The sequence below is a fragment of the Mus pahari genome, chromosome 8, assembly GCF_900095145.1.
Source record: "Mus pahari chromosome 8, PAHARI_EIJ_v1.1, whole genome shotgun sequence".
NCBI classification, from domain to species: domain Eukaryota; kingdom Metazoa; phylum Chordata; class Mammalia; order Rodentia; family Muridae; genus Mus; species Mus pahari.
Genome location: NC_034597.1, coordinates 7,241,337 through 7,268,745, shown reverse-complemented (window position 1 = coordinate 7,268,745; position 27,409 = coordinate 7,241,337). Strand labels below are relative to the sequence as shown.

Sequence of the window (27,409 nt, the reverse complement as noted above, 5' to 3'; positions counted from 1 at the left end):
CAGCTTTTATAAATGTGGGGGCATTCTATAAGCGTAGAAAAAGAAAAAAAAAGAAAAAGAAAGAGAGAGAGAGAGAGAGAGAGAGAGAGAGAGAGAGAGAGAGAGAGAAAGGAAAGGCTAAAGAGTAAGATGGAGGAGAGAGAAGAGGAGATGACAAAGAGAAAGGAGAGAGGAGAGAAGACAAAGAGAGGGTGAGAAAAGTGAGAGGTAAAGGAACAAAGGAATAAGAGAGCGAGGTGGGGGCCTAACACCCCTTTTTATGGTCTTCACTGTTGCTAGGTAACTGGGGAGAAGTTTAGCCTGAAGGTCAGAAGCTTGGGCCATTGCTTACTGTGACTACTGACCATGCTTCTCTTGTGGGGGCTGTAACTTAGGCAGGGGGCGGAGTTCCAGGAGCATGAGGGAACACCTACTGTGTCATGTAGGTGAATTATGACCACCGGTTCAGACCTCAGCTTTACTGGAGACCAGCCTGCAATTGCCCACAGAGAACCCTTGCCATTGCCTGAGATCTGGACCGGGCTTCTCTCTAAGGAAAGGAAAGGCTGTGTGTTACTTAGCCCCTCCCATAGGTCCCTTAGAGGACTCTCCACAGCTTGCTTTGCTGTTATCCTTCCACTGTGGCTGACTACAAACTTGGGCTTTCCTAAAAGTGGCGGTGACTTACAGCGTTGGGGCCTCTGTGGCTTTTGCCCAGAGCATTGCTCCATCCATCCTTCAGAGACCTTCATATCACTCAACTCGTTACCCCTGTGTATTCAACACTGCTATAATTCCTATCTGAAACGCCTGCTACTCTCTCACATCAAGACATATGTGTGCAGAGCTTCCTGAGGGGAGACATGAGGTCGGACAGACTACTCCCTCTATTGGGAACAATGCCTGGCAAATGTGAGACATAAGAAAATATGCTCAGAAGGAGAGATTGGGTGACGGAGAAGGGGAGGGTTTGAGTTGGGATCCCAGCACCATGGTGCCTGCTGCTCACTCACCACCTTTCCCCCTTCTGCCACCAAAAGAGGCCTAACCTGAGTGACTCTCTAAGATGCCAGGTGCTGGCACTGTGGCTTAGCAGGTCAGGGAAGACAGGAGTTAGTAAGCATTCCAGTGGGAGGAATAAGGCCCCGCCTCCTGCTTCTCCTCCCCTTAGGTCTCTGCTGCACTTAGGGCCTCATCAATGAAAGGACAATAAAGAAAGTGGCTGATGAATTTCAGGATGAGTCCGTCTACCCTAGGGCAAACTCGCCCAGGGTTACTTCTCATTCCTTGTTAAGTTTACTGTGAAGATAAATTGTTACTGTAGCAGTGGAGGGGGCTGTAAAATATCAGTCAGCTTCTAGGTAGCTGGGAAACCTGGGATTTGCTTATTTTGACTGAACGTATTTTAAAAAATAAATCTTGTCCCATACTTTCTTTCACATCTTAGAAGGTAATAAGGTTTGTCCTATACACATGTTCCATGTATAACCACCCAATTACAACTTCTACATGACTATCTTTAACTATAGTGCTAAAAAAAAAAAAAAATGCTGTCAAAATAGCTAGATACTTGTCATCCAATGATTTGAGTCTGAGCCCAAGGACACACATAAAGGAAAAAATGGCTCCTCAAAACTATCCTCTGACCTCCATATGTGTGCCATGGCAGGTGTGTGCACAGGTATACACACACACGCACGCACACACACACACACACACACACGCACGCACGCACGCACACACGCACGCAAGAGCTAAAGAACATAGGAGCTTGTTTTTCACATAATGTCTTAATGGAGTTTAATATCAACCCACCCAGACAAGATCGTATGAATGGACACGTAGGGGACAGGAAGATACACCATGTGGCTAAACTAAGACTGACACTGTGACAGGGCGTGGCACTGTCATGTAACCAAAGACCTAGATCTCTGCAGTGTAGAGAAATGAGATAGAATCTTCACCTGAGAAAATATCAGTGGCTCCAGTCATCCAGCCAACTTCATTCATTGATATCTGAAGCTTACTGTGTGCCAGATCCTAGGAAAGATGGATGCAGAGTAAATACCAGAGGCCAATCTGCACATCAATGACTAGACACTAAGAAACTTTCTTCTCACCAGGGCCACTCTCTTTGATGATCTGTTTATGAATTGACTCCCTGTTAAGCAATTCAAAGCTCCTGAGAGAGAGAAATCCCAGTGTTAAGTGGTGGTAAGTAACTGCTTTCTATAACCTTATCAGTGTCTTTGTCAGAACAAGAAAGTACAATCTTAGTATTTTATTTATAAAGAGAAGCAGACTGAAAATGACATGAAAGGCCATGCTGTCTTGCTGTTATTTTACAGATAATTTGCAAAATATTAGAGCCATTAGGTCATCTGCCTAGAATCACAGCATCTGGCAGAGACTGGGAGTGAGCTTTGGGATCACGCCTTCTGCCAATGACCCCTTGTTGTCACTAGTATTTAGGAGTTAGTTGTCAAATAATAGGCAGTGGCTCCCTTGTGTAATGTGTAGTCACTGCTGTGGAGATTGGCCTCTGTTCTGTTTATTCTGCACCTATGCTTCTTAGCATCTTGTACATAGTGAGCTTCAAATATCAATGAATGCAGCTGGCTGAATGAATGGAGCCACTGATGCTTGCTCCGGTGAACATTCTATCTCATGAAGACTTTCTCTACACTGCAGAGATATATGCCTGTGGCTACATGACAGTGATATGCCCTGTCAGTTTCTCAGGTGCCTCAGTTCTACATTAGTCACATGGTGTAACTTCCTGTTCTCTAGGTCTCCACTCACATAGTCTTGTTCTACCCAACCTCATACTGAATTGGACAACATCATTTTGGGGGGCCATCATCTAAAATCCCTTATTTAAGAAAAAAAGCAGCAAGACTGTCCACTATCTCCTAAGCCAGGCACCTGAAGGAGAAGCATAGCCCAACCCTAAGGATTCAGGACCCACGTAGCCGGTTAGCATGCTCCTGACACAATCCAGCATGCAAAGCAGTACTTTATCTTTCCACTGTGAGCTACAACATACAGTGGGCATCTTCATGCCATTCTGTCTGACTGTCTTCAGGAAAAACAGAGTTGCCCTGTGGATCTATCAATCCTGGCTCTTTTCTGTTCTCTGAGAAGATGGTCTCCTTTGCAAGAGTATCAGAATTTCCAGGTAGTATAGAAACCTTTTCTGGTCCACCTAGTCTGGATCCACTGTCCTGCATCCTTGACCTATGGCAAACAGAAACTATGATGATTGTGAACCTCAGGAAGGGACAAGTATTACATGTAAAATGGCTGTGCAACAGAGAGAAAATAATGTGCTGGAAACTGCACTGGTGCTAGCCAGCAGTGGCAGGCCCCCAGGTCAATTTTGTTTTTACAGAAGAAGTATCAAATATGATTGATAATTAAACCTGTTTTAAAACCAAGAAAGGGAAACACAAACCTCTACTATTAACTGAAATTAATCCTCAGAAAGTTTCACAAAGATATGAATCTCCTGGTTCCTGCCCTAGCCAGCATTTTACTACGTTTGTAAAGCCAAAGATAATAACTTTTGCTTATTTTCTCAAAGCCCCTGGCATTAATTTCCTCCTTGAAAATTCATTGAGAAAGAAAATACTAAGTCTAGAATTCAAGTCTCACTGTGTGCTTGGGAGTCCTGACAAGTTCTTCATTTGAGCCTCATGTGTCTGTGTACCCAGGGAGGAACCTTCACCTTAGCTTCACAAGTCCACTGGAAGAGAATTCTACATGGTTTCCCTTGTATCCAGTTTGTTCCAAGTCAGGAATTGGGAACTCCTTGATGGACACAATTAAAATGTGAATTTACAGCTCACTCATTTTTTTCCACCATGAAAAGGTGGTTGTAAGATTCTTCTGTGATCCAGTGAGCCTCTCTGTTGCACATGCCACACATGCAGCTTCCCTCTGGAACATACACTTCTGGCACCTTCTTACACACCGCAAAAGCCATGAGTAATGTAGAGAAACTGGTTGTGTTGTCAAATTTCTAGGAAAAAAAACTATAGCTGGCTCTCCTCTGTGGATTGTTAATGGTTTTAAAAAATGATAAGGCATGGTATTGCCCACCTCACAGTGGGAATCTGTTTTGACATGTCCTCAAACACAGATTTATGAGTCTTTTAAAGAACCACCCTTGCCTAGGTGTGGCTTTCTTTCCTATTTTGTTGTTAGCTGCTGGATTTGAAGCTAAAGGCTAAAGTTGATATTGGACAGAGAAGAAGAAATATGTTTGTTTTTCTGATATTTATTTGGTTGCTTATATACTAAAAAAGGACGGATGTGCTGGGTAGTTTTACAACTTGACACTCTGGCTCATCTGAAGGAAGGGACCTTCAGTTGAGATAATGCATCAATAAAATCCAGCTGTAGGGCATTCTCTTAGTAATTGATGAAGGGGGACCCAGCCCATTGTGTCCTGAGTTTTAAAGGAAAAAGGCTGAACAAGATATAGGGAGCAAGCACCCCTCCGTAACTTGTGTATCAGCTCCAGTTTTCTGTCCTGTTTGATTTCCTATATTGACTTACTGCAATGGTGGACTAAAATATGAAAGGTTAAGACAAATAAACCCTTTCCTCCACAATTTTCTTATGGTCATGGTTTTGTTTTTGTTTTTGTTTTTTGTTTTTTTTTATCCTAGCAACAGAAACCCTAACCAGGACAACAGTTCCTGGGAGAATGAGAAAGGCAAGAAGGGAGGGGGTGAGCCCATTCTTTTCCCATTGATGTGTGCTTGGTTGTTTTTAATTTATCTTTCCTTTTTATGAAAGTCTTTTTAACTGACCATGATGCCAACTCTGTGGGAACACACATATTTCATTAACAAACTAATATAAGTATAGATTTTGTAAGGGAAATGCATCGACTATGTAGTTGTAACAGAGCAATTGATTGGAAAACTAAGACTAAATTACTTTTCTTTTAATGGCACTGTAACAGTGACATATGAAACCCCTTTTCCCCCAGCTTCCTGGGGCAAATCTATTGTGTCTCCTTTGCAAGAGGCAACAGTGCATACTGATTAGGTATCCCCCCTCTTGAGTCAGAAAATCAAGCCCAGGCTTTACAACTGTATCAGAAGGCTTTTCTGAGCCTTGATTTCCTCAGCTACTAAAAGGACTGAGGCTAATGGTTTGGACTTTTGTGGTGACCTGAAGGTACAATAGGTAGATGTGTCAGCAAAGAACACAAAGTCCTGAATAACACTCCATTAACACTGACCACAATAGTTACAATTGCTCTTCTTAATGCTGTGGTAGCTTTAGGGCCTATGACTGGTAGAAGAAGCACCAGATGGTTCATGGCCTTGGTGTAAATAAAAGTGTTTATGAAATGACTGAAGGTTCTTGAATGTTTAAATAAAGTGATTTGTTTAATAAATCAGTACATGTAGTGCATTTGCCAGATTAGTGGTTAACTAGATCCATTCTACACTATAGCCAAAAAAAATCTCACACTGCTTTATCCCAGTCCTTTGTCCTGCCCAACTTGATTATTTTGTGTTCATTTTGCCTTCTGACACCTTGCCTAGGATAGAAGCCCCTTCGCATGTAGCCAGTACTGAATTGCTACTACTCTGTCCTAGCAAATGCTCAGGTTCACTGAAGTCCTCCCCCCATCCCATGCACAGCACAGTGTCTCCTGTGAACAGGTCTCTGGTACTTCCTATCACTTCTCCTGGTTACTTTGGAAAATCACATTTCCATTTCCCTTTTTCTTCATGGGAAGAGCTATTTATTTCAATCCAGGAAGTCCTGCTATGGGCTAAAGCACTGTTTTCTAGCCAAATTCCATTGGAAAGACAGTTGTGTCCTGGACAAACAGGAACAAATATTTGAAGATGCTGTCCTTCACCATGACACAACACAGCCATTGTCATTGTCTTCAGAGCCTCACTTGACAATGCTGTACCCCAGAGGAGGGTCCCTTCCTTGCCATTCATTGACCATCATACACCGCAGCACTTCAGTGTCAGAGCACTGGCTTCCCTCTATCTTTGTTAGCTTTGTGTTTCCTATTTCACTTTTCCAGTGTATTTACACAAAATAAGGCAAGAACTGAGATGTTGGTACCCGTATCTGTCTACTCACGAAAGTGTGGCATAGAAGACTGACAGACAGAAGCAATCCCAACTTCATTTATTTAGGTCTGTAGCCCTGGAGGCATAGCTTGAAGGTTTGTTTTTTTTGTTTGTTTGTTTTGTTTTTTTGGGTTTTTTTTTTGGTATTTTTTTTTTTTGTCTTCTTCTTTTTCTCTAAGATAGTACTCATTATGCAGCTCATGTATCTGCAGGCACCACTTCATCAGACTTTAAGAACTTTTGTCTTCTAGACATTATTAGGACATATTATGACTTCCAGGATACTGTTTCAGAAGGGGAGACAGTGAAGTCATAGCAGAAAGGCAAAGCTAGGAAAGTATGTATGATTTGCTTTGTTTGTTTCGTTTTATGCTGATCTGTGTGTCTCCATGTGTGCCCTGCCTCCTAACTTCAAAAGTCAAGTGAAGGGAAGTGAGTGTGTTGTAGACATGGCACACTTCAAGATGGTGTTTCAACAGCATGGCTTCCAATCTGTTGACTACTCTGTGATAAGGACTTTCCAGATACTGACAAACCTTGCATCCTGTAACTGCACTATGATGGCCCAGACCTATCAGTCAGGCCTAAGCCCCTTCATGGTCTTTGTAACTGTACATGGCATCTTAGGGAATGCACATGTAGTTGAGCTACAAGGTTCCTGAACACATAAGGAGATTTTCAGTGTTTGAGTCCAACATGGAGTAGGAGAGTCGTGAATGAGTAAACTTACAGTGTTTAAGGATGACTGTCATTTCTATAAAGAAGTGAATCAAATCCAAGACTCCAATTCTGAAATCCTTCCTACTAAAAAAATGGCCACCCCTCCACCCTGTCCAGCCCACTGGCCATCTGTCTTTTCAGGTCCAAGATAAACAGCCCCATCTGATTTCTACTCCACACTGGTCCTTTACCTGCTGGGGCAGAGCTGGCTATGGCACGCCACCAGAGTCTTTCAGGAATAAACCTCTGTTCTCACTTCAGTGCATTTTGTCTGGTGAATCTTGGTGTGAGACACAGTCTGACTCTCAGTCCACAGATCATTCTTCTCAATATTTTCTTGGATCCTTCCAGCTGACTGTTCTGCCATGGACCCTTCTCATTTCTGTCGGTCAATCGGCCAATTTAGATGATTTGCTCAAGTTATTCACTCATGATCATGGCTGGCCAACAATTTCTTGGAAGCATCCCCTGTCTTGAAAACAAAGCTGAGAACATTTTAGGTCTGTCTGTAAAGCCTATTTTGTTACTAAGCATGGTCAAGTAGATTTTACAGGGCTGCTGTGCCCAGCTGGTTCTCAGGTAATCAAGTCATTTTTAATCTATGGGACATCAAAGGATCACACAGCATTGGGAATCTAGCAGAGAGGAGGAAAATGTTGCAGCCTTGACTGTTAACACAATAAGTGTCACCACCTCTGTTCTGTCTCTTGTTGGCACTGTCTGGTCTGTTGTTTCCAAATCTGGCAGGTTTGATGAAAAGTCCCTCTCCTGGCAGCATGTTTTATGTAGCTGTAACAGAATTACCAAATGGCATATTGTAAACAGAGATTTCTTTCAAGAAACCCTGAAGTCTAAGAAGTCCAAGACTCTAGTGTCTGCTGAGGGCTTTTAGTGCTGCACCATTAGGTGACAAGAGGCTTTGGTGCTCCAAGGTTCCTCATCTTCATGCTGCTACAATAGCAATTGCACCTTAACAATGATTTTTCAGAAGGCAGACATTGAAGCCACAGCTTTCACTCAGGTAAGATCCAGGTTCAGAATGAGCTCCTGTCTCATGCTGCATTCCAGAGAACTTCCCCTGGGGTGGCTTTGCTACTCTGTCCCCACACATATGAGAGTCCTTCAAAAGCTCTAGTTCACCTCTCTTGGCCTTGACTCTTCTTGTTTCCTGCAGTGAGTAATCCACCCACATTGCTTTCAAAGATGATGTCCATCTCAGTAGCCTGTGACATGGACAAAGCCTGGCATGGCTCTGAGTCTCTCTCCCTTTATTTGCAGAAGAAGAAGGTTACAGGATTGTGACAGTGAAAGTAGATTTCACAGTGCAGTGGCAATAATGAGCTCTAAATTGTAATCTCTCCAAAGAGAGAACTTCATTTGTCATTCCTTTAATTTCCCAGTGTGGAGACCTGTACTTCTCAGTGACAACCTGACTTAGGGAGACTAGGGAAAGTACATGTTAATTTGAGGGAGGGCTTAAAGCTGACATAGTTATGGTCACAGCTCATTAGTCCAGGGGTTTACATGATTATAGCAAAAAAAAAAAAAAGAGTAGAGAGGGATGGTTCCCCAGTGTCCTAGGAGAATCATACAGAATGGTACTTTGATCATCTTAAAGGAATATGGTGATGCTAGGACACCATCCGGATGGATGATGCTCTCAGGATCCTGGAACACAGACAGGTGCATCAGCCATATGTACCTCTATCTGTTGCATTTAAAAGTACCTTACTGCATAGACTATTTTAAGCCATACCTCTCTCTACTTAGGCATATTATTTGATGGAAATTTTCTACAGAGTAATTCAGAAAGGCATTGTGCTCACAAATCATTATTTCTTTTGAGTCTAGAGTCTAAACATGGTGCCATTCAAGTGATACAGTGGAGTAGTATGCTCAGCCATAGTATGCTCAATGAGGCAAGTCAGTTTCTCAGTTACAATGTCTTTCTCTGGTGGCAAGCATTTACTAAATGTATATTACCAATACCTGCCTTAGAGAATATCATGTTCTTAGGCTTAGTCAAAATGAACAGTTACCAGCTCACTTACAAAATAGGGTCTTCTGATGTCACATCCATCCCCTTTCCTCTCCTTTCCCCAATAATCTGACCTACTATAGGTTCCATTTTACATTAATGATGATGTAGCTGTTGCTTCTTAGTGATATAGATTCTTAGGGTAACTTTGACTTTGCTTTTTTTATATTACCAGAAGCTCAAAATGCTTACTCAGTCCCCTTCTCCATCACTCCTAGCCTCTTCTGTACTGAGTCCATCCCCTTCCTACCTTGTATGCCTCTTTTTGATGTGTAGCAGAGTCTCTGTTTTGTGACAAATACCAATTTTATATAAAATAATATAATATAACATAATATAAATCTTAAACTCAGAAGAAACCCATAAGCTGGATTCATTGCAGTATGGTGTACAAATGAACAGTTGCCTGTTTAGAATATGGACCATCTGAATTCTTTTCATTTAGGAAGTTTCCTGGGGAGTGCCCTGAAAACTGACACTTGTGGTGGATAGGACTGGAGAGAGGGCAGTGGCTTTGATGCAGCCACATGACCAACCCAGACCAATTCATAACAGCTCAAGATTTAGAATAGTCCACCATGGCTAAGATGGCCAGGTCTTTTCGCCTTTGATTGCCAGTCATTGGCTGTAGCTGTTCCTGGAGGCTCAGCAAAGCCAACAGGACAGAATTGTCTGTTTGCAGCCCTTCCAGTGTTGTCAAGCCCTCCTACTTATGCAAGGGGTACACAGCATCGGCTATTAGGGAAGTGCAAGCAGGAGAGTACTGACCAATCTATTTCTGCTCACCACACCAAGCCTGAAGAAAAGAAAGTGATTTTGTCTTCCCCAGGTAGCAGCCCACAAGTATCGGTGACAGTAGAGTGGTTTAAAATCTTACGGCATCTTCTCTCATTTTCCAACCTTGTAATGATTTAACGTGGTCTTGCTTGCTGCTGCCTTCAAGGTTCTTTGCTTGGTCTGGCCATTGTGAAAATTCACTATCTTCTTGCTGCTGTGATAATCAGGGCTCTGTGCATTTCCCTCTCCTCTAGTATTGATGAGATTGTGTTCATCTAAACATAAGATTCCAATGGCTGTTCTTTTTGACATGCTGCTCCCTCTTTGAAGAAGCTCTTGGGCGAGAGAACTCCCTCTTTCTTCTTTTATCCTACAGATCATTTCCATACAGCCCACTCAAGATTGCCTGGCAGCACAGGAGAAGGATGGGAATAACATAGAGACTAGAAACCTACTGCAGCCCCCTCCCTGTGTTTACTGGGAGCTGAACAGCTTACCAGTAGCTGAACTGACTCATTTGAATCTCATCACTCTTCATTTCCTTGTCCTCCCTTCTGGTACTCGTGATAATGACTGGGGAAAATGGCCAGGGACCACCAAGGAGACAGATGGGAAAGGGTGAGGTAATCCACAGTTGAAATAGTCAAAAAGAACTAGCCTTGACACTACCACCCAATGCAGTCTTGTCTCATCCATCCCTGGTTACTGAGCAGAGCAGCCACACAAGCAGACAGCTTCTCTGCAATCTCCACGAAGATCCTTGGCAACTTCTTTCTTGCTTTGTTTCTGTAATGGTATCTCATTGAAGCTTTCTTGGTAGCCATTTCAAAAAAGACTCACTCGGGTGTTGCTGTCACACCTGTAAGGATGACATGGATGTTCTAAGTCTGGGAGACAAGACAGGGTAGTGGGGGTGAATATGATCAATGTATGTTATATGTTTGGATGAAGCTCAATTTTTGCATATTTAATATATGCTAATGAGCACTTAAATCATTGAAGATTAATAATAGTGGGATGAATATCCTAGTAGCGTCAGCTGCATACTTGACATAGCCTAGACTCATGTGATGGGGTCTCAGTTGGGGGAAGGTCTAGGTCAGAATTTGTTTTGATGATTGGTATAGAGGTCTTAGCCCAATGTGGGCGGTGCTATTCCTAGCAACTGTTCCTGGGACCTATATAAGGAAGGAATCTGAGCATGACATTGAGAACAAGTCTGAGTGAGTCAGAATATAGCATTCACCCACAGTCCTTGCTTCCTGGTTCCTGCCTTGAGTTCCTGCCTTGACTTCTCTTAATGATGGATTGTGACTTGGCAGTGTAAGCGAAAAAAACCTTTCCCTCCTCTAAAGTGTTTCTGGTCATGTTTTTTTGTCACAACAATAGAATGAATCTAAGACAATGAATCTTCACAAATATGCCCACATTTTCCAACCATCATAACATCTCCCCTTTTCTGACCAGCCAAGAAAGATCCACTGGAGAGGGAAGCAAGCACATATTTTAAATAGAAGATCACAGAAAATAATGCTGTTTTTCTGTGCCGGGGAAAAGCTCATCCTTGGAATGAACAACTTGCCAGCACCAGCAGAAGGCAGTGGCTGTCCCCAGCTCACCCCCATAATCACTGCCTGGTGTATGCTTTCCAGCTCCTGTGTGCTTCTGGCAGTGGAGCTGCAAGTGTGGCTTTTGCTGCCACTCATGCTTATCTGTTGTGAACTGATTCTGCTTGGCAAGTATCAGCTGTCCATGTGACCAGAGCCCCAGTTTTCCTGTCACAGGAAAGTGCCAGATATTTTAGTTTGCCAGGAGATGCTGACCCCAGGGGATCCAGCAGCTGGGCATGGGAACCCTGTAGATGTAGTTGCTCCACATGCCCAGGGTCCTTGATGAATTCTTTCTCTCCAAACACAATCAAAAGAGAAAACAATCCTTTTATAGGCCCATCTCTCCTTGCATTTCACTCCCTGTGAGTGTTTTGCCTTCATGTTTCAAGTGTGTGTATTCCTGAACCTTGTAGGCAAGGCCTGTAGGCAAGGGTTGGTGACAGTGTTTATGGATGCCAGAATCAGTACTGATGTGTTGATATCACCTGGCTTCCTGCTGAACAGGAGAACCTCGAGTGGCTTCTGATCTGGCTACTTTAACAAACTCCATTTCCCAGTGTCTTGAGTCTTCTCTTTCTATTTTGAATCTAAGCTTATGAGGATCCACTCCCAATTAGTGAATCTCTGTTCTTCCCGTCTTCATTTGTTTCCCTGTGGACTGCACACAGCTCAGACAAGGCAGAGGTCAGTCTTGAGTAACATCGAAGACCAGCTCTACCCATGAGCATGTGAGGTTCAGGAGATGTTCTTCCCTGTTTTCAGCCACTCCATCCTTCACTGAGCAGCTCGACTTGAGCACAGCTGGGGATACCCACAGCTGTGATACTCAGATGGTCTGCTATCTGGACCATGTGTAGTTGTCTTGCTCTACTTTCTACCATACTGCCCATCTGTAACTTTAGAAACTGTTGTGCTCAAAACAGTGAAAGGAAAAGAGGCACTCAGTGGGTTGGGCTCTTCAGCCCTGTGTTTGTAATGAGGGAATTTGGGAGACCATGCCAGGCACATCCTTCTGGCTCTCACAAGCTTTGATTCAGTAAAAATAAGATACCTGTCCAAACCTATGTGCGGGCTGACTGTATAGAAAAACTGGCTTGGTAAATTAGCTGTTGACTGAACCTCTGTGAGTCAATCAACAGGTGAGGCAGCAAAGGAATCTGACCCAGAGGAGCAGAGAGGCCATCCGATAGGAAATGGTCATTCCAGGACAAGATGATGCAAATTCCCATATGGCCAGATATCAGCCTCCATGAACTAGACACCACTGCCTCCATTTCCTTGCGGGCTAGGCTCACTGTGTTTCTTTGATTATAATTTCATGAGGGATGGCTCTCAATTAGTAGCTCTCTGTCCTTCCCTTCTTCTGTCATTTCTGTGAAACTGCTACAAGCGATGAAATTTAGAAAAGGGTGTCAAGAGAACTGTTCTGTTAGTTCTGAAAAGAAGACAGGGAACATCTTTCTGCTTCTTAAAGACAATTAAAGGACCTCGGAAAGTATTATTTGGCATGTTGTTGATAAAGCTCAGTCCCTCGGTAGCTGTTAATTTTTCCGGGTACTTCCCAGAGGAGAATCATGCCAACTCAGGGCGGTGTATTTCCAAGTACAGCTTTCAGGCACTGCACGGGACGAAGAAGACAGTAATCTCAGATAACACTGGCTTGTGTGATTTGGGGGATTTCTCTCTAGAGAAAGACTGCTTAGGGTAGGAAAATCATATGTTTAACTGAGAAAATAAAGATGCAGTGTGGAGAAAAAGAATACTTTTTTTATAGTTTAGAATACTTTCTAAACTAGATCCAAGTCACTGACCTAAACAATGACTGTTTCGTGGGCCCACTGCAATCATAGGTAAGCAGATGCAGCTGTCTGGGACCCACCCTTCTGAACCAAAACTCAATGACAACACCCGTGCTGTGTGAATGCCTTGTCTGAGGCTATTAGTCAAATGGCTTACACATGGAATTCTCTTTAAGGACAGCCAGCTGCTTTGAAAATATAGACTACAAGATGGGACCTATGAGGCTGGCTTTGAACTCCTATGATCCTGCATGCAATCGTGGAGAAAGTAGGGTTTTAAAATGCACATTGTAGGTGCTTAATAAAATGAAAGTGAATGTGAAATCACACGGTCATTACAAGAATGCTGGTGACAGTTCTGTGACCGGTGCTTCTGCTGGTAGATGTGAGGTTGTCAGTTCAATGTGATGAGAGGTGACTCTGTGAAGGACAACTGTCCAGCTAACAGGGCTGCTTTGGGTATGAGATGGTCCTGGAGTCTTCTCGGTTTCCTTTTTACTCACCACTCATGGAGCTTGCCTCCTTCCCAGGCCCTGATCTACTTCCCTGCCTCTCCCCAGATTTGTGAGTTCCTGGTTAGGAAGAACAGGTGGTGTATGGATAAGTTGAGAAGTGGGAGTTCCCTACAAATCTCCAATTGAGGTCAGGATCAGGTTCCATCTCAGTATATCATTTTGGGTGATTCGGGAAGAATATAAGAAAGGCCACAGTTCTAGATAAGGCTCATGGAAAGGAAATAACTGAAGTCCAATAGGGAAAGAACTGCATGAATTTTCAGGGTAGTAGACACGGAGCTCTGGTTAGTGCCTGATGGGACTTCATATAAGACACATAGTAACAGAGTGTCCTGAAATGATGAATTGCTATTTATTGCACTTGTGTACTACAAAATCACCAAGACATGATGCTTAAATTTCCACTGAATTTCTATAACCTTTGCTTCTTTTGACATTACTCTGTTTTCGAGGTGGTTCTGGGAACTGGAGAGAAACATAGACTTTTTTTCAAAGATCGAACTGGAAATAAAAACAGCTCAACAAAGGCACATAATTCAGATTCCTCGTCTACAGACTAGAGCCAGATTCTGTTCAGGTGTCTTACCTTAATAATCTTGCTTTATCTCTATAAAAGGTCAAAGCAGTAAGGGCTTCTGGGGCTCTCTGTTCACACACAGGGCAACCAAAGGTAAGTATAGTGAAGAATCTGGGGTTTAGACTCAGTCTGACTTCCAAATCCCTGCTCCCAACTCCAGACCCACACAAGGTGTATATTTCCACATTCCTCATTGTTCTAGACATCTGGGAAACATAAGCAAACAGTATTTCAATTTGTTATTCAAGTCTGACCTTCACATTGCATGAATATCTTTCATTTATGTGTCAGGTTTTCTGGACTGCTCAGAGGTTACCATAACAACCCAGAATATTATTGACTCTGATGGTCAGCAAATAGCATTAAGTAATTTATTTTCTAATGACAGTGGAACTGCTGGTGTCCTTCAGCATGGAGCAATGACAGCACTTTTGAATGCCCTGTGTCCCACTCTGTTAAGGCGCTTAGTAGTTGATGTTAAACAAGTACCAGTCAGGCATGGGGTAAGGATCGAATATTTAATTGGTAATTCATGCTATTTAATTGGCCAAATCATGTGTCTCTATTATCTACATGATAAAGTATCCACAAGGCACTTGCCATTGTTCACAGGTGCGGGTAGATAAGTTCTTTCAGTCTCATTGGCTCATTCAGAGTGGTAAGCTAAAGATTAAATAATTGCTTTTGATAAACCAGGCTGCAATTCCTAAGTATGGATCAGGGCTGGCTCAAGTTTGAATACCTTGGGTGAAACAGTTGGCTTCCATATTAGGTGACCTAGCAGGCACCATGGAGTATGCTAATGTGTGTTGGCTGGGTCCTCAGAAGAGAATCAAGAGTATTGAAGTCATTTCAGAGGGACTCAAACCAGACCTATTTCTTCCTTACTGCTTCCTACTAGTGTAGCCAAAAGCAAGTCTAGCCAAGTAGATTCAAGACTCTACCTCTAGATATGAAGAAACCTAAGGCCATATAAGAAGCATGGCTATTACAGTAGGAGGGATATGCATTAGAAATGAGTGTTTCTCAACTCATTTCACAGAAGGAAATGCTGAATTGAACTCTTAAGTAGGACACCCTAAGCATCACAAAACTATTAACTATCACAGTACTCTAAATCACTAATAACTGCTATGGTGGGACAAAGCAGTGAGATGCGAAACCATGCTAACTCCAATGCTTTTTACCTTTACCATATTTTGTCGTCTGATTAGTTGGTTCAATAAAGAATGATGCTGAGTGCTAGGCAAGCCATCTGAGCTATGTGCACAGCTCTATTTTACCTTCTAATTTCAGAGTCTTTCTGACTTTCCCAGGCTGGCCTTGTACCCATTCTATAGCCTGAGGTGACCTTAAACTTGTGACCTTTCTGCCTTGGCATCCAGGAGTAATTGAGATTGCAGTTATGCATTCAGATGTCCATCAGGCCCAGCCAAAGCACTGTGGTCATTGCTTTGTTCTGTTTTTAAACAGGGTTTGCAGTCCAAGGTCATGTCAACATCAGATTATAGGTGAAGAGGGCCTTGAACTCCTCTTTTGTCAAAACATTAGGGTTTTAAAGAACACAATGAATGTAGTGTGCAAAGATGAGAAAGTAGCATAGCTTAAATTTTAAGTGACTGGAAGTTAGGTGTCCTGTCTTTCTGTGGTTTCCTTCTGTGTTACTCTGTGTTTGTTCTCCATCCATAACCATCCACTCTACGATGCCTCCAGTCACTATCAGTGTGATTCTTTCATCTGAGTTGCAGCCAGGTCATGAGTTTGTCTAACATGTATCCCTTGTCAAAATAAGGTAAAAGCCATTTCCTTTATATATGAGAAAATAATTTAAATTCCCCAATAAAAATAGTAAATATGTTTTGTCTCAACTACTGAAATTCAAGACAAAAATTATCTTTACTGACCAAAAGCTTCTGGAAATATATTTCCCTTGAATTTAGTTCAATATCCTGAGAACTATGACAGCACAATGTGGGTATGTTATTGATGTTCTGTTTTATCCTTGATATATTGGGCTGTTCCTAAACATCTGAAGTGTAAAAATATGTGACTTGCTAAAGCCCTGAACACTGCTCCCTGTAAAGCTGAGATTTGAATCCAATGTACAGACCTTGGTTTGTCTCAATCTGTTGCTTTCATTTGTAATATAAAATAGATATGGGACAGGGTTAAGAAGGATAGAAAGATTTTAGAATGTAACAATCTATCATGAACACAGAGCTAAATCTGAATCCAGAGTAAGTTCGTGCTTTGTAAAGACAACCTTCAAGCAATATGCAAGCTGGCGAGACTTGGAGAGCTGAATTTATGGAGGTTATATTTTAAAAGTTTCCGAAGCTCTCAGTTCTGTAAATGTATAATCACATGCTGAGAGATAATAACAGAGAGGCAGAGAGAAGCCAAGGTGGATGGTTCCCACTTAATCTCAGAAACTTATGGCATGCTCTATAGTAATTATTGATATTAGTCAAGATATGAAGATATCTTTTCCCTGTGCTCTGAGCCCACTGCAGGAAAAGTTTTTGACTGAAAATCAGAAGAGTCTTCAAGTCTTTATTTATTTACTTATTTATTTATTTTTCAGTGAATTCATGAACAAGAAGAACTCTGAAATCCTTTGGGGATATTGTGACCCTTAGATCATATAGGACTGCGATAGAATGTTCAGAAGTGTCATGTTTTGCCTAGTATCTCAAGTGTTCACTTAGAAATTTGTCCTAGTCGGGGTCTCTGTTTCTGTGCTAAAACTGTGACTAATAGCAAGATGGGAAGGAATGGGGTTTTTTGGCTTATAGATCGGCATCTTATTTGATTATTGAAGAAAGTCAGGACAGTAACTCAAACAAGGCGGGAACCTGGAGACAGGAGCTGATGCAGAGACCATGGAGCAGGCCCTGCTTCTTGGCTTGCCCTTCATGGTTTGATCAGCCTACTTTCATATAGAACCCAGGACTATGAGCCCAGCAATCGAATCACTCAAATTGGGTTGGGCCCTCCCCCTCCCCATCAATCACTAATTAAGAAAATGCCCTCCCAAGTGCTGGGATTAAAGGCGTGCGCCACCACTGCCCGCCTACAACTGGATCTAATGGAGGCATTTTTTTTTTTCAATTGAGGCTCCCTCCTCTCTGATGATTATACCTTGTATCAAGTAGACTTAAGACCAGCCAGCACAAGATGCATTCTGTGATGTAGGTTTTACACAGGAAAGAAGCTGTACTCCAGCTAACTAGAATGAGAACAAATGGGTTCATGCCACTGTGATGTCAGGGTGAACTATGGGACCTTGAAAGAGAAGTTGAGACCTTGTAGTCTCAGTTTTACCAGACTCTGTCAGAAGATTCATGAAGAGCTGGTTTGGCATTAAAATCCAGCACTTTTTTATTTTTAATAAACTCTCACCACTGGAAGTGAGAAGAAAAAACAAGCACAAAGCAAGTGCAAATGAGAGGTCATCTAAAGTCTAGATCTGTCCTGGAGATATCGTGGGCCTAGGTTCTATCCTGAGAACATCTGGAGTCTAAATTCTTACCTGGAAACACCTTGAATTCCAGGTTTTATCTGGAGGCCATCAAGGATCCTCGGGAACATCTAAGATCCAGATTCTGTCAGGGGAAATTAGGTTCCCAGTTTTTTCCTTCCTGACTCCTGGGCCTAGGCTTTAACCTGGGGAATTCAGGGGGCATGCGTTCTGTGCTGACAATGTCAGTTGATGCAAGGTCCTGGGTCACACTTCTTGTCTAACTTCTGTCCTCATAGGCTTCTTCTTCTCTCCTCGTATACTGCCATTGTTTTTACAACACACAGAAGTTTGTGTTACAGCTAACTGCATCTAGGCTGGTGTTCTCATTTTAGTGGGGTTATATGAGAAGGAAACAGGAACTTGATTATTATTTTAAAAAGTGTGCTACAGTGTTGTGCTTCACTAAACCTAAAAAGCTGGACTTAAGCTTCCACTTCTGACCCTGAGTAGGTGTACCATAAACGGGCTGAAGTCATTGATGCCTTAGTCTGTTCTCCCAGTGTCTCAACTGCTCCTTGAGTGTTGTGAGGATGTTTGTGCCTCCCTGAGAAAATGTCATTCCTCTTTCTTCCGCAGCATCCTCTTAATCTCTATTTCTTTGACTGTTCCCAGTCTCTTAATGAGAACATCATTCAGATCCATAGTTTCATGATTAGCTTAAGCTAAGATTATCAAATTAAGTAGAAAACTTAATTTAAATCAAAGTACAAATTTATTCCTGAAGATTAATCATAACATTGAATCATATATTCAATTTTTCTCTACGTTCTTTTGTTTCAGGCTAAAAGAGAAAGTGGGAATTGTTTTCTCCTCTGTCCTGTTCACTTCAGTCCCATGTCAAGTGATATGTAAGCTTCCTTTCAAAGTACAAATAGATGGGAAGATTCATTGTCAGTTAACCTGATGATTCCCTCCTAAGACTCTTCCATGGTACGGTTTCTCCAGATGTTCCTACATCTAAATCTAAGATACTTCTTTGTTAGCATTCAGCATGCTCCCTTATTTTCTTGTTAGTAGTAATATTACATTAGAAACTATATATTACCTGTTCTGGTTCAGAGGATATCTTTGCCTTCAGTGACCATATCTGACCCATAGGAACCAGTTTCTCATCCATGTTTACACACTGAAGAACAGCTTACTCAACCTTCAAATATTATGAAGACAGCCTGCAAACAACACATTGGCTGTCTCTGATTCTTGATGACTCTCTTTCACTCCACTCCAAGGGGCATGTAGTAGACCCCCCTTGGAGAAGATAATGAAAAAGTGCCTTTGGACCTTTTTCATTTCTAAAGTATGTTAGAAAATGTTAGCTACAATAGCATATTCCAGTCAAGTGCCATATAGTAACTCACCTCATTTGGGAATTCTACATCCATTTTACCACAACCCTGCTCAGAACTTCATTTTTACCACCCTGTTACATGGATGCATCTCTAAACAATTGCCAGGTATGTAATACATGTGAAACATTAGCTGTGATTGATGAAAGAGAACAGATCCAAATTCCTCTCAATAATTTTTATACTAACTTGAATAATGTGAAAATGGGCAAGACACCGAGTATACACTGAGATCCTGTAGTCTAATAATTGCAATAAATAGGTAGCCATGATCAGAATGTGACAGTGAGTGGCTGCTGGGATACTGCAGGAGAGTCTTCGGTCCCAGGGAGGATTGGTGCCTTTCGTGGAAGGATCAGTTGCAGATGTCATTATTGATGGGCTCTTGGCTTGTCCTCAACCCATAGCTTCATTATTGGTTTTGAAATCAGGGAGGCAACTCCACACTGTAGAGATTTCCAGCTCCCATTAATATGAAGCCATAATGATTCCTTTCTGCTCCTAACATCCTCCTTCCCCATCATCAGCCGCTGCACTCATTAAACAGACAAAACCTGAGTTTCACAATCATAGACCACTGCATATTCAGCTAACAGCGCATGGTTACAGAGAAAGAAGCTACCAGAGACTAAATGGGATGGCCTGGGTCGGGTCACTTTAAGCTGGCGTAGCAAGAGAAGGAGCAAGGGAAATCTGGGTACAAGCCACTGAGGATAATGACTTTTGCTGTGTCAAAAAGGCAGTCATGTGACCGAGGAAAAATACCGTGGAAATGCAATTTACCACAATGATGGAGGGCAGGGTGCAGGTGATATCAATAGAAACAACTACTGATTTGTGCTAGATCTGGGGGGGGGGGGGGGTTGCTGGATGAAGCTAAAGGCTGAAAAGTACAATTTTATTTTCAGATTCTTCAGATGATGCCTTCATTGAACCTTCCTGTGATGTGTGTGTTTGTGAATAGGTTGAAAGTAAAATTCATAGGAGAACTCGTTGATGAAAATGATCTGCAAATATGATCCCAGTAATGCAAAATAAGGCCCTAAAGCAATCTGTTCATCACTATCATTTTCTTATCCAGAAATTAAATAGATTACTACACATATTATATATACTCTTTTCAAAAATTGAATATCCAGTCATATTGATCATAGCTATACAAAAATAAAGCAAATTTTAGAAATCTAGCTTTGAAAATATCCAGTTGATCAACTTTAGACTTGGTAAATGAAAGCCATACAAACAAGAATAAGAGAAGATTCTTTACCTGGAATTCTTTTACATAGCCAGCAAGCTAGCCACTACACCTGGCATTTGGCAGACACTAAAAGGCAAGTGTGCATGTTCGGAGACAATAAAGGACTCTATCTGAACCTTCACAGAGGCCACTGGACCTGACTGTGGTCTGAGCAAACTGGACATCCTCTGGAGCTGGTGGGTCGTGTGCATATGTAGCTTTCTGTCCCTGGCCCAGAATAGCAGGCAGGCACAAAAATTAGAGAAAATGCCTTCTGGAAGAAGTCCTTGCTGATCTATCTGGCTCTCGTAGAGCTGAGGCGTGCTTCAGGCTGACTGCTGCAGGGTGTGGCTCACACTTCTATTTTGTATATTTATGTTTCCATCTCTTATCCTGAAATGTGATCTGCCTTTGTTCTCTGAGCTGCCATAGTCCAGCACTTGTCTGGGAAGAACAGTTACTTGTAGACAAGCAGAATTGGGTTAGTTTTATAGCTACTCCATGGTATCCTTGTATTGTTATCTTTTCAGTGTTTATAATAGTAGTTTTATGCCATAAGAATTTTAGTCTATACAGAAGTAGGCAATGTATAGTCTTTCCTTCTAGCAGCCTCTTGGCCCTACTATCTGCTTCAAGTTATTATTCATTTTGGAAATTGCCTGTGCTTGTGTAAGCATTGTAAATGTATGCTTTATTTGCATATTTACCCCTTTTACAAACATTGCACATATGTGTGATTCCACTGTAAGAAGCTTCTTTACCAAGCTACTTAAGGAGATGATCTTTTGCTATCATTACATCAGCAAAGATTATCTCTAAATTTGGGGTGAAACTGGTTGTAGAAAAAGTATACTGCTCTCTGCATTCAAGGGGCTGAGAACATGTTGCTCTTTTCATGTATGTTGACATTAAATGTTCTTTCTACTTTTAGAAAAGGTCATAGATGTTGATATCCTATGGTTTAAATGGCATATCATACACACACACACACACACACACACACATATATAGATATATGTGTGTGCATATATGAATTTTGTATATGTATATATATTATATGTATATATATGGCATATATTTTATATGTATGCTCTTACTTTCTGACATAAAAATTATCAATGTATATAATTATGAGATATTTCTCCCAGTGTTTTGATCCAGACTCTGACTTTAAAGTTCTCTTGTTTTGCAATATTTTGCCTTTTAAACAAATCGTCCTGGGTAGTAGCTGATATATTCAGAATGCAGTTAGTACATCTGTCTTTTCTGCAATGGTCCATTCTGTGGCTCACAAGGTTACTGACACCTAGCTTGGCATCTCTCAATGGTCCTGACTATCCCTCAATCACAAAAAGAAAGAAATAGCTGGGCCATAGTAGCACATGCCTTTAATCCCAGCACTTGGGAGGCAGAGACAGGCTAATTTCTGAGTTCGAGGCCAGCCTGGTGTCTATAGAGTGAGTTCCAGGACAGCTAAGGCTACACAGAGAAACCCTGTGTCGAAAACAAAAACAAAAATGAAAGAAAGAAATAGAGAACAAGACAGAGACTGTCATTGAGCTGTTGCGTGAATTGACCCTGTCTCCTAAGTAGACATAGTTTCTATGATTCTGGAAAGAGTGTTTGATGGCCCACATTCAATTTGTAGCTCAGAGGTGTATGTGGCTAGAAAATGTGAGGAAGGCATGAGTCTTGCTCTTTAAGACAGCAGGTCACACCTACACACCACATTTGGAAATATTGTGGCTACCTGTTTGACATGAGCAAGGGGAGACATGAATAAAGAGAATGGAGTCCAATGAATTGGGGCCTTCAGAGGATGAGTTTTGAGCAAGGAAAGGTGCTTGTTAAAAGTATTGCTAGTGAATTCAGGTCTATTTCACAGGCACAGCTGGAATCTGATGATGCTGGCCTTGCTCCCTCTGTAACCCCAGCCCTTCTCTTAAGAACTTTCATTTTGATGGCAGTCTGGTACCCTTGTCTCCAGCACTGTAGCTTACTTTCTCTTTGGCTTTATATGGAAAGCTGATTCAAAGCAGACTGGAGGATCTAGTCATGTTTCTATGCTCCTGTTAGCATTGTTCTTGTGGGTGATAATCACTGAGAGAATATCTTCCTCTTTCTTGCAGAATTGTCTGTTCACCAGTTGTTGTCCATTTGTCCGCTACATTAATGTCAGGCCATGCTGGCAATCACTCTGAAGTCGTTAATCAGCATCACAGCCCTTCCATCCCCATTTGTGAAAATGATCTCACTTTGATTGTATATTTGAACTCTTATGTGTGTCTCCTAAACAGTATACTAATCTATTTTTTTCTAGTGACATAATCCAAGATCAAGGTCTCAAAATAATTTGTGTATAATGGAGACTCATTTCCTGGTTCAAAGATGGTACTCAGTGCGTGTCCTCATGTAATGCAGAGACAAGAATTTCTCTAGTCATGCTTACAGAGGTGCTAATGCTGCACATGAGAGATCACTTTTCTACAGACATGTTTATGTTACCTTTGTATTATTATTAGATTTCAACACATGAGTCATCAGAGTCCTTAAATTTTCAGGCTATGACAGCTCTCCACATCCTGAATCTCTTGTCACTATATCCCAGATGGGGATAATAAACCAAGTCACAGTAGCTGAGCCACTTAGGCAACCTCAAATGGCTTTGTTCTTCAGTTTTAAATAGAAAATGAGACACTTATTTGGAGCCAACATCTCTGAAAGAAAGAGATGTTCTGTGTTAGTTACCTAGCAGATGTTCCATCCATGGATAGATCATTAGGAGACAAAGGATCCCATCTCAAGATGGACTGCAATTTTCTGCTGAAACGTCAGTGTGTTTCAGAATTGTTTCTTATGTGTGACCATCAATATTGGAATGGTAATTCTAGAGAAACCATGACCAAGTCTAGAGGAGTCTATTGAGGAAAGATCCATTCTTCCATCTCCTTAGGTGCCGATGCTCACAGTGTTTCCAAGTATTGCCACATTAGCATGTAGAACCAATAGATATTTAATGAGCTGTTTTTTTTAGTTAAAAATCACCTTGCTTCACTCAGTGACAGTTTTTATATCTTCCCACATGCCAGTCACTATGTAGATAATGGGCACACATCCAAGAAGGGCGATAATAACTATAACTGACAAGTACTGCGCTCTTACTGCCGATCGATTACCTCATATAATTCTCAAATCAACTTCATAATTAAGTGCCTTTGTAATATTGAATCAATAACAAAGGAATGATATTTAAAGGGATCGAATAATGCTAACAAAGACTAAAGCTGGACCACACAGTGCTTGCACACTATTTATTGTTACTCCCACATAAGAAGCTTATACTCTGAACTAGGGAACACATATTCAGAAAGCAATCAACCTAAGAAAAACACAAAGTATGAAAGTCCTGCAGAGTTTGCCACGTTTCGGTTAATCTGTGTCTGAGACAGAGCTGAAGGAAGTCACTTGGTTGATGTGGACTCCCTCTAGGTTCACCAAACAAACTCCCTTATCTTTCCTCCTCCTGTCATCCCTAGTCTGTAATTCTGGCCCCCTTGTGCTTTGTCTGCATTCCCCTCCCTTCCCTGTTCTTTTGGTTTCTCTCCCATACAGACAGATATTAGAGGCTAACAAATGTCACAGTATAGTTTCAAAGGTGTATATGGGAGGGAGGCAAGGATTTGTGACCACAAATGGAACCAGCTGTTGACAGGGATCGGTGCATCTGAGTAGCCTTCCTTTATGTCTTCTGGTGTTTGATAGATTCAAGGAAAGCATGAACGTGCCCATTGCCCAGTGTGTCTGGGCTCCTTCCTTATTGCTTTCTGGCACTGTAAGCCTGCAGGACTCCAAAAGCACATCCACACCATTCTTCTGTTGCTAATCAAATTTTCCCACGATTAACAACTCAGTTCATTATGCTTCCAGATCACATTAATCATCTTTTCTGGGAGTTTGGTAACATTTGGAGTCATTTCTCTATGAATTTATCCATCTGGGATCTTTATAAAAGATACATTCACACAAAGTCATTTGTTGCTCACTTAGGAAGGTATTTGCTGCTCTCTGCTGAGAGTGGAGGTACTTATTGTTCCCTGTATCCTGAAAGGAACCATCTGAAGTCAAATGTGCCTTCTTCACCATTCAGGGGCCCCTCAGTTGAGCTCAGTGAGGTTTCCAACAAGGAGCAAGACCCAGAGCATAGAGGTTCTAGTTGCAACATAATAATGGTGAGAAGTTCAAAGGCAGTGTTCTGTGGAGCCTGCCTGCACTCCTAAAGCAGATGGGAGTGGAGGAATATGTGGGGGCTGTGGAAAGAGAGGTGAGATGGATGAGTCAGAGCAAAGGTCCTAGCAGGATTTCTGGCTTTACTCCTACAGGCTATGTGACCTTAAAACAAGTCCCATAGTCTCACAAAGATCCATTCGCCGCTCTGTAAACTACTATCATAGGGTAGTTCTATATGCTGGCTCTTATTCTCTCCTCTGCTCTCTGCTGTTGAGGAAACTGTATAATACTGTTAGTACCACTTAATTTTGCAATTCCCACACCTCTTTTCAAAGCCAACTCTGTGTGTGTGTGTGTGTGTGTGTGTGTGTGTGTGTGTGTGTGTGTGGTGCATACATATAAAATATATAATACATGTATGAAAGAAAATCATCTATTGAGTAATTTCAATGGCTATTACTAACAATAAAATATGTTTGTATGTGGGCACGTGCGCATGTGTGTGTGTGTTCATACACATAGTATATAATACTATATATAAAAATATGACACGTATGTATACACACATATGTGTGTGCATTTGCCTGTGCATGTGTGTGTGTGTGTGTGTGTGTTTGTGTGTATGTGTATGTGTATCTGCCAAAGAATAAATAACCTATTGTGGATGTCCTAGAATCAGTATTTCTTAATTATCTTCTGTTATATAAAAAGCCTTAGAGCCATGTGGCCTGTTGGAATTGGGTTGAAGGTGTGTTGTTTAGGAAACAGATAGGAAATCCTTTGGGTACACTGTGAGCGTCCTCCCAGGCACAGTGTAGTATTGGGAGCCTGGGAAATAAGCAATTCCTGTAGAGGCTTTTGTCAGTTTGCCTCAGGCAATATTGTGCAGGGAAGCTCCGAGGCACTACCCACTTCTTAAGTCAGATGCTTCTTTAGAGACAATATTCTACTTGAATATCTTCTGAAAGCCCATGACAGACATTTCTGTCTGTGGTCATTAGCCTTGAAATACAGGTATCAGTTCTCCTTTCTGCCCACATGAAGGACCAGCTTGCATAATGCCTCTGGTACTGTAGGAAGCATAAAAGGCACAATTAAATTTTATTGCCTTAGAAGGGTCCAGGAGAGGAGTAGAAGAGATGGGAGAAGTTTGTTCTAATTCTGCCCTGGCTGAAAACAAGGTGACAGGATGTGGAAATGTTGGCCTCTGTTGAGTCCTCTCCCCAGCCTTGGGACTTTCAGTTGGAGATTCCCATTACACAGGAAATTCCCAGTGGCCTTGATGGAAATTACCTGCCTACCTCACCTTCCTGCCTCTACTTTACGCAGACTCCTGAGGGCACTTTTTAATTGCCATGCATGTCTCCTCACAGAAAAGCTAATTGTGTCTGCTTTCCTTTCCTTTAGGTTCCCAAGCAAGGACAGGAATAATGAAGGAGGCTGTGTGCTAGCTGCATCCTTTTGAACCACCCAGAAAGGAAATCCAGAGTGTGGTCAGGGGCAGAACCCATGCAACACTTGGAGTGAATGAAGAATGGACTCATGATTATGCAGAGGTTCCAGGATGAATCTGGTCGACCTGTGGCTGTCCCGCTCCCTCTCCATGTGTCTCCTCCTCCAAAGCTTTGTACTGATGATACTGTGTTTTCATTCTGCCAGTATGTGTCCCAAGGGCTGCCTTTGCTCTTCCTCTGGGGGGTTAAATGTCACCTGTAGCAATGCAAATCTCAAGGAAATACCCAGAGATCTCCCTCCTGAAACGGTTTTGCTGTATTTGGACTCCAATCAGATTACATCTATCCCCAATGAGATTTTTAAGGACCTCCATCAACTGAGAGTTCTTAACCTGTCCAAAAACGGCATCGAGTTTATTGACGAGCATGCATTCAAAGGAGTAGCAGAAACCCTGCAGACCCTGGACTTGTCTGACAACAGGATTCAAAGTGTGCACAAAAATGCCTTCAATAATCTGAAGGCTAGGGCTAGGATTGCTAACAACCCATGGCATTGTGACTGTACTCTCCAGCAAGTCCTCAGGAGCATGGCATCCAATCATGAGACAGCGCACAATGTAATTTGCAAGACATCCGTGTTGGATGAGCATGCTGGGAGACCATTCCTCAATGCTGCCAATGACGCTGACCTTTGTAACCTCCCTAAAAAGACTACTGACTATGCCATGCTCGTCACCATGTTTGGCTGGTTCACCATGGTGATCTCTTATGTGGTGTACTACGTGAGGCAGAATCAAGAGGATGCCCGGAGACACCTTGAATACTTGAAATCCCTGCCAAGCAGGCAAAAGAAGGCAGATGAGCCTGATGACATTAGCACTGTGGTATAGCAACCATGCGGGCTGGCACTGGGAAGGAAGCTTCTGTTTGTAGTAAAATAAGTGATTCATTTCTCCCTTCATTGTACACGTTTAAAACTTTGTATTTTAGTTTCTTTGGAATCATGCCACTGTTGAACTTTACACAAACAATACAACACTACTAATTTTAGTTTAGGTGATCTCCTCCCATTAATTGTGACCCCTGGTTCCTGAGTAACAAACTCTCTGAACATTAGTTAGACCCATCTCACTATTTAATAATGAAATTTATTTTTTTAATTTAAAACTGAATAAAAGCTTAACTTTGAACCATGGAAAACAGTGTGCCTTATTGGTTAAGACACAATATAGTCACTCCACTTGCATTGACGTAAAAGAGACAGTTCTGTGACGGTAAAAGACTATCTCATTGAAAGATGTGTCACTAGGCCTCATTGCGTCTGGGGAGCCAGAGCTAAATTGTTGATCAGTTAAGAATCTGTCAGATTTAGCTAGTCAAGATGTTTATACAGATGTGTTTCTCAAAGACTTGAGTGTATTAGAATGTCTGCTGACAAGCATTTACTTTTCAAAATGGGTAGGTCTAGCAATAAAAATCAAAACATACTTCTAC

The 27,409-nt window shown here is 41.8% G+C and overlaps 1 protein-coding gene across 5 annotated transcripts in view; it reads left to right on the top strand.

The window, feature by feature from the left end:
- The window catches only part of Lrrc3b (leucine rich repeat containing 3B), an 82,112-nt gene extending 54,997 nt beyond the window's left edge, over window positions 1–27,115 (top strand). For 4 of the 5 annotated variants that reach the window (XM_021203970.1, XM_029541784.1, XM_021203972.2 and 1 more), the window contains exon 2: window positions 25,869–27,115. In XM_021203970.1, the coding sequence (XP_021059629.1) occupies window positions 26,026–26,805 (780 nt within the window). In that variant the 5' untranslated portion in view covers window positions 25,869–26,025 and the 3' untranslated portion in view covers window positions 26,806–27,115. Of the gene's footprint in view, window positions 1–2,131; window positions 2,194–25,868 lie in introns of those variants that run through there. The other variant, XM_029541783.1, reaches the window with a different exon arrangement.
- The last annotated feature ends 294 nt before the right edge of the window (window positions 27,116–27,409 follow it).